The sequence below is a fragment of the Tenrec ecaudatus genome, chromosome 12, assembly GCF_050624435.1.
Source record: "Tenrec ecaudatus isolate mTenEca1 chromosome 12, mTenEca1.hap1, whole genome shotgun sequence".
NCBI lineage: Eukaryota > Metazoa > Chordata > Mammalia > Afrosoricida > Tenrecidae > Tenrec > Tenrec ecaudatus.
In genome coordinates, this window is record NC_134541.1 from 83159750 (window position 1) to 83174138 (window position 14389).

The following is a 14389-nucleotide window of genomic DNA, read 5'->3' on the forward strand; positions in this document are numbered from 1 at the left end:
AGAACAACATGGCTGGCCCCACTATGAGACATGATGCCCCTCAGTGACTAAGGGCGATACAGGGGACAGCACCGGAGACACAGTGTGGGAATTGCACCTGACCTGATCCCACCACACCGAGGCAAATCACTGGGGGAGTGCAGCGGAACAGCAAGGGAATGGAGTGGCAAGGTCCCCAGGGAATGCTGAAAGTGGACTTCAGAGCCAGGGCGTGGTGCCCCAACAGACTGGACTGGAAAACGCTCCTAAGGGCCAGCAAACGATCCCTGAACTAACTACAAGCTTTTATCTTGTGAACTGTTTTATTCTGTTCTTTGTCAGTGGTTTGTTTTTGTTGTTTTGTTGTCTGGTTGTATACTGTTGCTTTGTTTTCCTCTGTCTAGTTTTCGTGCATGTTAGTGACTCCACAGGTCTGTCTGAATAGGACAGGCTGGATGAACTATCTGGAGGAAAAACAACGGGACCGACAGTTTTGGGGGGACTTGGGGTGGGGGGGTAGGGGGGGGTAAGGAAGTGGTGTTAACAAACCCAGGGACAAGGGAAAAACATGGGACCCCAAATGGTAGAGAAGGGGGAGTGGCAGGCCTGGTGGGAAATGATCAAGGGTAAAGTTGCTTAGAGAAGAGGTATACTCTAGCCCAGGTGGCGATGAAGCATGGTAGTAGGGCAGGAGGAAAGTCAAGGGAGATGGAGGAAAGAGCTAGGAGTCAAAGGGCATTCATGGAGGTCTAGACAAAGACATGTACATGCAAATATATATAGGAGGATGGGGAAATAGATCTATGTGTCTATATTTATAGGTCAAGTATTAAGGTGGCGGAAGGACCTTGGGCCTCTACTCAAACACTCCCTCAATGCATGAATACCTTCTTTTATTAAATTGGAACTCTATGATGCTCACTCTCCCGACACAACGGCTGGAGCCAAAGTGTGTGAACAAGTAAATGTGGTGAAGAAAGCTGATGGTGCCCGGCTATCAAAAGAGATAGTGACTGGGGTCTTAAAGGCTTGAAGATAAACAAGCGGCCATCTAGCTCAGAAGCAACAAAGTCCACATGGAAGAACACACCAGCCTGAGTGAGCGAGTGGTCCCAAAGGGATCAGTTACCAGGCATCAAAGAACAAAAAATCTTATCATTGACTGCACACCTCCATGATAGGATCGCTGAAGACAAATGGGTGCATAAGCAAATGTGGTGAAGAAAGCTGATGGTGCCCGGCTATCAAAAGAGATAGTGTCTGGGGTCTTAAAGGCTTGAAGGTGAACAAGCGGCCATCTAGCTCAGAAGCAAATAAGCCCACATGGAAGAAGCACACCGGCCAGTGCGATCACGAGGTGCCCAAGGGACCAGGTATAAGGCATCATGCAAAAAAAAAAAAAAGATGTAAGTGTGTGTATGTATGTGTATATATGTGTATATGTATATATGTATGTATATATATGTATATATATCATATTAAATGAAGGGGGAAGTGCAGAGTGGAGACCCAAGGCCCAAGTGTCGACCAATGGAGATCCCCTCATAGAGGGGTTTAGGAGAGGAGATGGGTTAATTAGGGTGTGAGGTAGTATCGATGAAGAACACAGCTTTCCCCCGGATCCTGGATGCTTCCTCCCCCCAACTACCATGATCCGAATTCTACCTTGCAGGGCTGGATAGGACAGAGGCTGTACACTGGTGCATATGAGGGTTGGAGGTACAGGGAATCCAGGGTGGATGATACCTTCAGGACCAAGGGTGTGAGGGACGATGCTGGGAGAGTGGAGGGTGAGTGGGTTGGAAAGGGGGAACTGATTACAAGGATCCACATGTGACCTCTTCCCTGGGAGAGGGACAGCAGAGAAGGGGGGAAGGGAGACTCCGGATAGGGCAAGATATGACAAAACAACGATGTATAAATTACCAAGGGCACATGAGGGAGGGGGGAATGGGGAGGGAGGAGGGGAAAAAAAAGAGGACCTGATGCAAGGGGCTTAAGTGGAGAGCAAATGCCTTGAGAATGATTGGGGCAGGGAATGTATGGATGTGCTTTATACAATTGATGTATGTATATGTATGGATTGTGGTAAGAGTTGTATGACTCCCTAATAAAATGTAAAAGAAGAAAAGAGAAAAAAATGATTAGGGCAAAGAATGTACAGATGTGCTTTATACAATTGATGTATGTATATATATGAACTGTGAAAAGAATTGTATGAGCCCCAATAAATTGTTAAAATTTAAAAAAAAATAAAAAATAAAAATAATAAATTAAAAAAAAAAAAAGAATGTTTCTGGATTTTTTTCTCTATCAACCAGACTAACTATCTATCTATCTATCTGTCTATCTATCTATCCATCTTAGTCATCTATAAATTTACTTGAAGGAAATTGTGACACTGTGCCCTGTAACAATAACAGGCAGGTCACTCCCCGCCCGGTCAGGAATGGGTGCCTTGTAACAGTAACAGCAAGTCACCCCCCCCCCCCCCCCCCCCGGTCAGAAATGGAAAATTTAAAAATTGCAGCCTGAAACAGGTGTAGACCAGCCCAGTATGTTTACGCTCCAAGAAGCAGCCTAACCTTCCTACAGTATCGGTTGGCAGACCACTGGGGACAAACTGACCTTAAATGTAGAACTTACTTTGTTAGACTTAAAAACTATTTTGTTTCACCTTCCTGAGAATGCTCTGCCAGTTTCACACAAGAACTTGCCTTCCCCCTCCCCTTGCTTGGCAAGACGCCCCACAAAAAAAGTATAATACTTCTGCTTTAATGCTGTTCAGGGCTCTCGCCTTACAGACTAAGCCTGCCTCAGTTGCTGGTGAGGGCCCAGATTCGAATCTGTCTGAATAAAGCGTTACTGTTTCCATCTCTGTTTCAGTGAGTGGTCTGGGTGAGGGTCTCGCTCCCTAACAGAAATGGGTTATACAATTGAGAGATCGACAGATCCCAAGTCCATAGGATAGTCAGCAAGAGGCTAAAGTAGGTGATGACCTCCAAATTTGTGGGTTATGTGGCATGCCAGAGATTTCTGTGGGCTTTTGTTCCAAGAACCAGAGCTGATAAGTGTACTGGGTCTAGATAGAGAATGAATGTTCCCAGACCATCCATTAATATACTGGAAGGAGGCCAAGGAAACTGCCCTTTCACGTAACTGTAAGCTTACATGCAATCACAATATGCAAGGTATCTGCAAAACTACTGAAAATCAGTCTAGTCAGGTGACACATAACATTAATCATTACACTTACCCACAGTATGATGGGTATTACTAATAACTAGAGTCCAAGGTTGATCTGTTTTCCTGGCTTACTCCTGTTTATGACTTCACTTTGTAGGAGTTTCCAGGTCTTCTGCACTTGGAGTCATCCATTAGTGAGAGCAGTCTTTTCTTTTGTCTCAAACATGACAGAAGGGAAAGTAAGTCCACTGAATACTGCCTCCCATCATCACCTAGTTGTCAGATAAAGAGAGCAATAATGAAGAAACACCAACTTCAGGATTTTTTATTTTAATTGATTGAGAGGTTTTATATTACCCATGCTCTAATTCAGCTATAATGTCCATATTTCTTAGGCCCTTGACAGCTACATTCTAAATCTTTAATCTGATTAGGTCATCTATAGCTGGCCTTCTATTTCAGGAGGTAGATGACCTTTTGTTTTTTCCAAAGTGAATGATGATTTTAAACCTTAAAATTTCTGGTGAATCAAAAAATCTTAAAATAAAAAAATCTTAATATAATCAGTGAGATAATAGCAAATTTCTTCCTTAGAATTTCCTTCCATAATGGCTTCCTTAAAAAGGTAAACAAAAACTTGCTTTATTATTAAATAGCAACTCCAAAATATAAGGTTATAAACCTTTTTTCTCATGCTTTTGTGGGTCTCTATGAGTCTAATTCAACTCAATGACAGTGAGTTTTGTTTTTTTTAAATCATTTTATTGGGGGCTCATACAATTCTTATCACAATCCATACGTACATCCATTCTGTCAAGTAAATTTGTACATTTGTTGCCATCATCGTTCTCAAAACATTTGCTTTCTACTTGAGCCCTTAATGTCAGCGTTTCTGCCCTCACTTCTGACTTCCCCATGAACCCTCCATAATTCATACATTATTATTTATCATACCTTACACTGTCTGACATCTCCCTTAATGCACTCTTCCATTGTTCATTCCCCAGGGAGGAGGCCGTACGTAGATCCTTGTAATCAGTTCCCCATTTCTAATCCACCTTCCCTCCACCCTCCAGGTATTGCCATTCTTACCACTGGTCCTGAAGGGGTTCATCTGACCTGGATTCCCTGTGTTTCCGGTTGCTATCAGTACCAATGTACCTCCTCTGGTCTGGCCAGATTTGTAAGGTAGAATTGGGATCATGATAGTAGGGGGAGGAACCATTTAAGAACTAGATGAATGTTGTATGTTTCATCGTTGCTACCCAACAGTGAGTTTAGTTTTTTGGAGTTAGGGATTTGAGATGGTAGTTCTCATTTGGAGTCTCTCTTGGATTTTTTGTTAGCTGTCAGTGGGAGCTGCAGCTATCTGGAAACTTTACTGGGCTAGGTATCTAAGACGGTTCACACACATGGTTGGAAGTCGCTGATGGCTGTTTGAAGGAACCTCAGTTGAACCAGTGAATTGGAGTACTTACGTGCAGTTTGCCAGCATGGTGTATGGAGGACAGTTGGGAGTAACTAGATCGACAAGCCATCTACTACCTAAAGTAAGGTATAGAACATCTAGTCATTCTGTGAACTTCTTTCATTTAATTTTTATGCAATCTTCCCCCTAACCCCTGGCAATCATTTTGATTTGAAGTAAATAAAATATATCAAATATACTTTGATGTGTATTAAAAGTTTTGCTTGTTTTTCAAATTCCATTCATAAAATGGAGTTATATTTGTGCCTATCAGATTTCTGATCATAACACTTTCAAATTCATCCATTATTGTGCTATTTGTTTTTTATTGCTGTCATATTTCAAGACAAAAATACCACAATTTACCCCTCACTTATTGACAACCCCCCCACCCCGTTTGTGGCATGTTATGAACATTCTTGTATATATCTTCAAATTTTATCAGTATATCTTTAGAAGCAATAATATAATTAACCAAATCTATAGTATTTCTAAAGTGTTTCAGTGTTTAAAGACCCTTGATATTATTTACGGTTCTAGATTCTAAAGATCACTATCATAAGCTTTCTGGAATTAATAAATTTACAGTTTCTTATACTAGCTTTCACTTATAATGGGAAAATACCTTGTTTATCAAGAAGAATGAAAATGCTACCTTATCAAGAAAACCACATTTACATAAAAATCAAATACTTAAATGCTCATAATAGAAATTAGAGGTAGCTAAGGTAAAACTTTTCCTTAAAAACTGTCTTCTCCAATCTGCTTCAGGTTTTGTTCTCTTACAGTGGTTTATCCTTCCATTTTCTGTGATTTTAGAAGGTAGGGATATTGCTATAGGACTGAAACTTTATTACTAACTGCAAATGTACTTTCAGTAATTCGGACCCTTGTGTCCATTTTAGGTTGACTATCCCAAAATATTGCTGTTGCCAGAGTGAGTGAAGGTCCTCATGTCTCCTAAGAAATAGGAGTCCCTTTAATAGTAGGTATAATAATCAGGGTTCTCAAGGAATTAGTACTTCTCAATAAATTGCTATACATAGTCTCTATTCCATTTAGGAATGGAGGATTCAAGAAAATCTGAGTTCAGAGGCTCCAAACCTATGCAAGCTGAGAAAGGGACCTTATTTTGAAAGGACATGATTAATTAAGGTCTTTTCTACAGGCAGGAATGGTATGCTAGAAAAGATTATTTGGGGTAATAATAAGAGGAAATGTTATTAAAGATCTGCCTCATTAATTCTGCCTAGTGGTCATGAATAGAAAACAAGAGTAATTTGAATCTATAGGGCAGAAAAGAACTTTGGGATTAGGAGGCTGGTTTTGTTAAAGGCTAATGCTGTCAACTACAACTTAAAATCTGCATCTGCTACATACTGAATATTCTCAAGTGTAATTCCAGACAAATGGAGATACCTGGGAAATTAAGTCAGAATAAATTTACAGAAATTAGGAATCACAGTGATAATGATAATAAACAAGACATTTATTTTTTCAGATTTGGGAGAAAGGGAAAGTCAGTTGGCCATACCCAAGGACAAATTTTCTGAAAGATTACATTCATTTTGAAGAATAGGTTGTTTGATCTTAGAGGATTCTGTACACTTTATTCTTAATGAGAACTTGCTTGGCAGAGAGTGGTCAAAGAGTGAGCCTTTGTGAGCAGCTTCGCTGGTGCATGGCCAGACTTCCTCTCTGGGTGAAGCTTTTTCCACACTGGCCACACAGATAGGGTGTCTCCCCTGTGTGAACTTTGCCATGCAGAAGACAATTTCCCCTGGTGTGGAAACTCTTCCTGCATTGTGAACAAGCATAGGGCTTCAGGCCTGTGTGGACTCTGATGTGAACAATTAAGCTTCCTTTCTGACTGAAGGCTTTTCCACACTGGTCACATCTGTAGGGCTTCTCACCACTGTGAACTCGTCTATGAACCGCAAGGTTACTTTGATTCCTGAAAGTTCTTTGACAAATAATACACTCATAAGGCTTCTGTCCAGTGTGGAGTCTCTCATGGACAGCCAGGCTGCCTCGCTGGCTGAAGCTCTTCCCGCACTCCTTGCACCCATAAGGCTTTTCTCCCGTGTGGACTCGCTGGTGTGTAACAAGATTCCCTTTGGCCCTGAAGGTCTTTCCACAATGGCTACATTCAAAGGGCTTTTGACCAGTGTGGATTCTCTCATGTAACGTTAGACTCCCTTTTTGCCTAAAGGATTTTCCACATTCTTGACAATCATAGACCTTCTGTCTTACTCCAGATGAATCTTCGGGTAGTGTCTTAGAATCTGGAGATTTTTGTTCCAGCTTTTCTCTTCTGAAAGAGCTCTGGAACTCCCAGCTTGAGGATCCTGTAGCTTCTGAGGGATCATATTTGTGGTGAGCTTCTGTCATCACATCTGGTAAAATGAGAGGGAAGTCATAATAAGATGCACCAATATGCTGAGTGAGAAGAATAGAGAAAAAAAGCAAAAACTTAACACTTTCAGTGCTTGCTATGTATCTGGTATTATACTGTAAACTCTGCATAGATTAATTCAATCCCGGAGATAATCCTATGAGACTGCTACAGACTAAGAAATAAGAGTATAGGAATGTTACCAAAGGTCTCACAGCTGTTAAGCGTAGAGTTGGGATTCAAACCCCCACATGCTCCACAGGTGTGTAGTGCCTCTAATTTTGATTTAATTTAGTCTATCAGATAATCTTGTGAGATGGAAACACTCATATCCATTTTATAGATAAGAGGTGTAGAAAATTAAGCAAATATGGAGTTTGATACCTAGATTTTAGCTGATTCCAAAATAAGCATGAGTCTAAGATGTATAGGGCCTGCAAGGTTAAAACTGTAACTGTCCCCTTTTAAGAAAGTACAAAATTAGGCATAGGACCTTGGATGAAACTAAAGCACACGAGGAGTGCTACAGCCTCACTTTTATTAGCTTCACTGTAATTCCACTGCAGCTCCTCAATTCTGCTTTCTTGGCAGTGCAGTAAGGTCCAGGACATCAGAAAATCGGCAGCAGAATCCTTGGTACTTTATTTTTATTATTGCAAATTCCTACAATCTACATGCAGATCTTTTTTGTCCCATTTTACAGGTGAAGAGCCTGAATCTCAAAGAAATAATTTCTCTCATATTGCAGAAGTAGGTCTGGCAATTACAGAACTTGATCCAAGGATTTTTTTCCCCCTTTAAAATCCCTGTTATCTTATGTATACCAAATTATGGTGAAACTGAAATTGATTTTAATCATTTTGGAAGTTATCTTCAAACATTCCCTATGTAAACATTGAGTATTTTCCTGTATCGAAGGTTCATAATGCACTTCAAATACAAGTGCATGTATCACTATTAACAGTTTGTTTGCTGTCATCCTTGGGAAATTTTCTCGTTAGTCCCTATGTAACCCATATTCAGGGTGATTTGACATTTAAAGCTGCACATTCATTCTCTGAGACTACCTCAAGACTACTTCCTAATCAGGATAGTTCTCTTTCTGGCTTTGAAATTGTTCCTCTTAGTTTTTACTGTTATTTTTAACTCTAGTTTGCAAAATGTTCCTATCACACCGAAACACTGAGTTCTGCCAAAGGTTCTCCTCTGCTTCCTCAGACTGCGGGCCCATTCTGAGGAACGGTATTGGAACTCTGCGACCTGAGGCATTCCAGAGATCAACCAACTCACTCACTGAAAAATGCTACATTCTGGGCATATCTTCCATGACAGTCCAGCAGGGTAGCTGTTGGAAATCCAAACATGTCCACGCCTGCTGTATGACCTTAAACACCACCTCTTCAAATAGCTTTTCCATGGGCTGTTCTTGGGCACCTGAGAGGGGGAAGAACAGATACAAACAAAGACAAACAAGACACAGCAGGAGAGCGGTTACGTGGGGAGGATAAAGTCAACAGGAACTCCACATTGGGTGCAGAAGAATTGAATAAAATAAATTGCCTGATGTCACAGTCACCTATAAATGCAAATGGGCCCAAAGGCACCATGACCACAAACAAATGAGTCCAGGATGAAACAGGAGGCGTGAAAGTAGTGAACACATAAACACATAATTTTCTGCTAATTCTAAGATTATCCCTGCTTGTATCTTAGTCTTGGAATATGATTGATTGAGGTCTTCTATTTTATCCTCCAAGCTCTCAAAGGAATTCAGAATTTAAAAAGCCTAACATCTAAACATTCAGAATTGACAATCTAAAAATAAACCAGTCTTCACACTGGTTCCAGAAATGGGAATGCTTCTACCCCCCCTTTCCAATTCCTCTGAGGTTCCAGGGACAATAGGAATTTTATGTCACTTTTTAATAATTCTGAGGAAGCTCCAGACCTACCTCTTTGCTATCCCCCAAGAGGACTAGTTCTGAAGAAGTATAAACACTTGATAACTTTGAGGGAAGAAAGAACTTCTCTAGATTACAAAACAAGATGAATACACAACAATTAGGCTAAGTAATTTGTCCCTATTTACACAGACAACAAGGAGTCAAGAGGAAAGGGTTCAAGTGCAAAACTTTCTAGAACACAAACCTATGCTTTTATGCAATGCGTTTCCAGTTTCTCATCCCTAAAGAGCTTGTGAGAAGTCATATAAATTGGAATAGAAAGTAGTGTTTGACCAGATTGAATTACTCTCTTTCCAGGTCCCACTGTGTGTCTCACATTAACTTTCCTCCCCCTTCATTTTGGAAGGTTTTCTTCAGGATCCCAATTACTGAATTTTTACTATTTATCCTGTGGTTCAATGGTAGGCTTCCTTTCCAATATGTACTATCAAAATGCTGGCCTCCTGATGTAATGAAATGATAATATGATTATATATATATATATAGTGTTAAAGTACCTGTGGAAAGTACATGGCATTTACGGTTTGAAGTTGGACTTTACACCCAAGATTCCAGAATGGAACTTAGAACAACAGATAGGTAGAAATTACAGCTCTGACTCCACCTGCTGTGACCTCAGTAAGTGACAAGCCAGAGGTGTCGTTGGCATCCCTTGATTAAAAAGGGAAAAATTATCCCAAGATCACAAGTTGGAGGCATTAATTTCCTGAAGATTCTGGAGAAAGTAGCTTTATGATCAAATATATTGTGCTTCCTGGCTATGGTATCCTTTGGAAAAAGCGTGGAATCAGGCTGTGAAAAGCCATACACTGTTGCCGTGACTTATGTAATACGTGGCTCTGGGCACGTAACCACACAGGGCGAACACTGTTTACTCACTTATTAAACAATGACATCTGTGGTAGCTCTTAAGAGAAGTAGAAACCAAATGTGACAGGCCTTGGTATGGTCTCCTGGTTTACAGCGAAAACGGAAACCCCCTGGAAGGGTGGGGCTACGAAAGGGGATACATTTTGCATGTTCAGAACCTTTGGGGGGGGGATGGGTTAAGGATGGGAAGATTACGGGTACCCCTTTTCTACCATCCTCAGCCTAGGGCTGTCTGCCTGTTCTCACTCTCTGCTGCACTTTCTTCCTGCCCTTCTTCCAGATTGCTGCCACCCTGGGCGCAGGGGCCGGTGGCCGCCCCTCCTCGCCGTGCAGGGCCGTCACGCGTCCCCTGCCCGGCAGCAGAGGCGGTGTGAAGGCCCCTGCTGCTCCTCCTACCCCTGCCCTCCCGCCGGGGGTTTCAGGGTCCACCTCGGACCTTGGCACCCCGCTCCTAAATTCATCTCAACCCACTTGGGCAGGCCCCAGACCTCTTCCCTGAAGAGGCATTCCCGCAGCACCCCGGCCGGCCAGGTCAGGGCCTTGGGCGGCCAGCGGAAGACGGCCACGGCGAGGGCTCGGGGTGGGAGCCTCCCGGCGCAGCCCCGCCTCGCCCACGCGTACTGACCTGGGCGACCGGCCTCACTCACCCCGGCGCCGCGCGCCCGCAGACAAAGGCCGACACGAACCGCAGCTGCGCTGGCGCGAGAGGAGGCGAACTACAATTCCCGGTGGCCTCCGCTCGGGCCCGCCCGCCCTCCTGGCGCTGGCCTTGGCGTCCCGGACTCCCGGAGCACTGTGGGAAACGTAGTCCGCAGTCCCTCCCAGTACCGCAGTCTGCGGAGCCTGGAGACTTGTTTGAAGCCCAGCTGACCGAGTTGCTGAACCCGGCCTAGGCTACAATAGGGACACCGATTAGCAATGTGGAGTTGTGGGTAAAGCACTGTACTGTGTCCTGATAGTTCCGGTCCTGGGTTCTGCTGGAGAAAGAGATGGCCGTCTGCTTTCTGTCAAGATTTACAATCGTGCACACTGCACGGTGGGGTTTTGCTCTGCCCCGCAGTGTTGCTGAGTCAGAATCTACGCAAAGGTAAAGAGAAGGACGGACCACATCTGGAAACTGTCAGTCCATAAAATCGGGGAGAAAGTAGAGCCCTGAAGCAAAGGTACAACATTTTCAAAGCGGTGGAGAAAGATACTTTTAGAACAACACAATTGGGATTTTGAGGGTCGGGAAGGTCAATATTTCAATTTGGTAAAAAGGAAAAGCAAACCTGTTTTTCCGTTCAACACTTCACACACCTTTGTTTTACAGCATTAACTGCAGTCCGCACAGCTGCCCCCCCCCCCCAAAGAATTTATTTGAGGACAGCACTGAAGCTGCAGCTCAGGGAGAGGGCCATGTCTGATCAGAGCACACAGGAGCAAATGAAGGGGGAGGAAGAGAGAGTGGAGCACATCCTGGCCCACCAAGTCTTGAGGACCATATTCCCACTCAGACCTGCCAATCCACAGAGGAGACCATATGGCTGGCCCCACTATGAGACATGACATCCCTCACTGACCAATAGACCTAAAGGGGACAGCACTGGAGACAAAGTGTGGGAATTGCGCCTGATCTGATCCCACCACACCGAGGCAAAACACTAAGGGCGTGCAACAGAAAAGCAAGGGGAGCAGAGCAAGGAAGTCCCCAGGGAATACCAAAAATAGACTTTGGAGGCAGGGTGTGACACCCCATCAGACCGGAAAACACTCCTTAAAGGCCAAGAAGCAGTCCTTGAACTAACTGCAAACTTTTCTTTTTTGTTGTGTTGTGTATTTTTGTTTGTCTGTCATTGACTTTTTTGGTTTTCTTTTCTTTTTTGCTTGGTTTTGCTCTATCTTGTTTTTGTGCATTTTATTATCTTCGCAGGTCTGTCTAAATTAAATAGGCTGGATGAACAATCTGGAGGAGAAAGCAACAGGACAGACAATTCTGGGAGGACATGGGATAAGGGGAGGTGGGGGGGAAACGAAGTGGTGTTGACAAACCCAGGGACAAGGGAATAACATGATCTAAAATTGATGGTGAGTAGGGTGTAGGAGGCCTGGTAGGACTTGATCAAGGGCAATGTAACAGAGGAATTACTGAAATCCAAATGAAGGCAGAACATGATAGTGGGACAAGAGGAAAGTAAAAAGAAATAGAGGAAGAAACTAGGAGGCAAAGGGCATGTATAGAGGTCTAAATACATGCATGTAAATATGTAAACATATATGGCCATGGGGAGATAGATCTATGTGCATATATTGATAGGTTTAGTATTAAGGTAGTAGATGGACATTGGGCCTCCACTCAAGTACTCCCTCAACGCAAGAACATTTTGTTCTATTAAACTGGCATTCTATGATGCTCACCTTCCTGACACAATAGCTGAAGACAAAGTGGGTGCATAAGCAAATGTGGTGAAGAAAGCTGATGTGACCAGCTATAAAAAGATATAGCATCTGGGGTCTTAAAGGCTTGAAGATAAACAAGTGGCCATCTGAGAAGCAACAAAGCCTCCATGGAAGAAGTACACCAGTGTATGTGATCACAAAGTATCAAAGGGAAAAGGTATCAGGCATCAAAGAACAAAAAAATCATATCATTGTGAATGAAGGAGAGTGCAGAGTGGGGACCCAAAGCCCATCTGTAGGCTGCTGGACATCCCCTTACGGAAGGGTTGCAGGGAGGAGACGAACCAATCAGGGTGCAGTGTAGCAATGATGAAACACAACTTTCCTCTAGTTCCTAAATGCTTCCTCCACACCCACTATCATGATCCCAATTCTACCTTACAAATCTGGATAGACCAGAGGATGTACACTGGTACAGACAGGAACTGGGAACACAGGGAATCCAGGTCAGATGAACCCCTTCAGGACCAGTGGTGAGAGTAAGGATACCAGGACGGTGGAGGGAGGGTGGGGTAGAGAGGGAGAACCAATTACAGGAATTTACATATAACTTCCTCCCTGGAGAACGGACAACCGAAAAAATGGGTGAAATGAGAGACTGTGTAAGATATGGCAAAATAATAATTTATAAGTTATCAAGGGTTCATGAGGGAAGGGAGGGGAAAAATGAGCTGATGCCAGGGACTTACGTGGGGAGTGGGTGTTTTGAGAATGATGAGGGTAATGAATGTACAAATGTGCTTTATACAATTGATGTATGTATGGATTGTGATAAAAGTTGTATGAGCCCCCAATATAATTATTTTAAAAAATCCAAATAACAGCACCCCCCCAAAAAAACTGCAGTCCTCACAATGTAACATCACTTAACTCATTTCCTGTTTCCAGCGTCTTTCCTAATCCTTCCTGCCTTTTGAACTTGTTCCCTGTGTAAATGCTACCTTTTTATTTTGAATGGTTGATTGTTCTAAGGTGTGATATCTTCCAAGTAATTGTTTAACTTATACATCTGTCTATTTCTTGGCTAAATATTGAGCCAAGGGGTTGAGACAGGTTAGGAAAAAGGCTATTCTTATATCCCCATATTCCAACTTAAGATAATTTTGAGGAGTTTCTCCAGGCCTACACCCATGAGTGCAGTCACATCTATAGGAAATTTTAAACTTTAAAAATTCCTGGAATTTTCTACCTCTTTTTTTGTGAATAAATATAATGTTCTTCCACTCTAAACACCTTAAAACCCCTCTCCTTTCCCTCATTTGATGAGATGTGGTGTGTATTGCCTTGTTGTTGTTGTTATTAGGTGCCATTGTTGCGGGTTTGAATAAATGATCACTACATTATCCAATTTAATTGCGTGAACTCGGTAACTGGCAGGCCATTATAAGCCCCTGACCTGGGGCAGACCCCAAGGCGTCTCTTGAGAGAGAACTGGGGCAGACTGCTTTATTCCATATGAAGTTACTAATGGGCCATCACAAGATTCTGGCTAATGAATGCTCAAGAAATTCAGTCTGTTCTCACTTTAGTGAGCGAGAGGTCTTTATTGTTCGATTTTGCAAATGAGGGCGCCCAAGCCTGGAGAAAGCCAGGCATAAAGGCGGACATGCTTCACAGCCTCCCTGAAATCATTCTATCTCCTAGTTTGCATGCCCCCTCCTCAGTTCCGCATTGGCTGAGTACTATGGGGCTAGAAATCTTTCCCAAGCACAGCCTACGAGCACCCCCTTGACTCCTCAGCAGATTCCTTGCTCCCCTCCTTTTCATAATCCAGCCAGTTTCCACGCTCTGTACCCAAGGTCCTGAGCTCTTAGCTGCTTTCTCTGATGCCATGGTTGCTTAGTAACTATGTGACTAGTTGTTTTCTGCTGAAGACCAGCCTGGTGACTTATTTCTCACACATTTCCCCCTATTCTTTGTACTGGTTGTTCTCATCTTGATTTACATTTGTCAGCGTTATGTATTATCTGTTGACTTTTCCTTTCATAGAGTGTGTCATCAGTGGATGCCTCTTAAAGTCATAGATTGGTTTGTTGGCATGCCGTGGGCATCTGTTTACTCACGGTGGTCTCAATTAGCCTTTGAACG

At 42.9% G+C, this 14389-nt stretch overlaps 1 protein-coding gene across 4 annotated transcripts; it reads right to left on the minus strand.

The window, feature by feature from the left end:
• Positions 1-6101: 6101 nt before the first annotated feature.
• Positions 6102-10616, minus strand: ZNF32 (zinc finger protein 32). 4 transcript variants are annotated; one of them, XM_075564221.1, is made up of 3 exons: positions 10488-10616; positions 8323-8462; positions 6102-7029 (listed from the first exon to the last, which is right to left on the minus strand). In XM_075564221.1, exons 2-3 carry the CDS (start codon positions 8390-8392, stop codon positions 6278-6280), a joined length of 822 nt encoding a protein of 273 aa, XP_075420336.1. In that variant the 5' UTR covers positions 8393-8462; positions 10488-10616; the 3' UTR covers positions 6102-6277. The 4 variants fall into 4 exon arrangements, with proteins under 4 accessions (XP_075420336.1, XP_075420337.1, XP_075420338.1 ...); XM_075564222.1 differs by having other exon boundaries at positions 10510-10591; XM_075564223.1 differs by lacking the exon at positions 10488-10616 and adding an exon at positions 9872-10439.
• Between the last annotated feature and the right edge of the window lie 3773 nt (positions 10617-14389).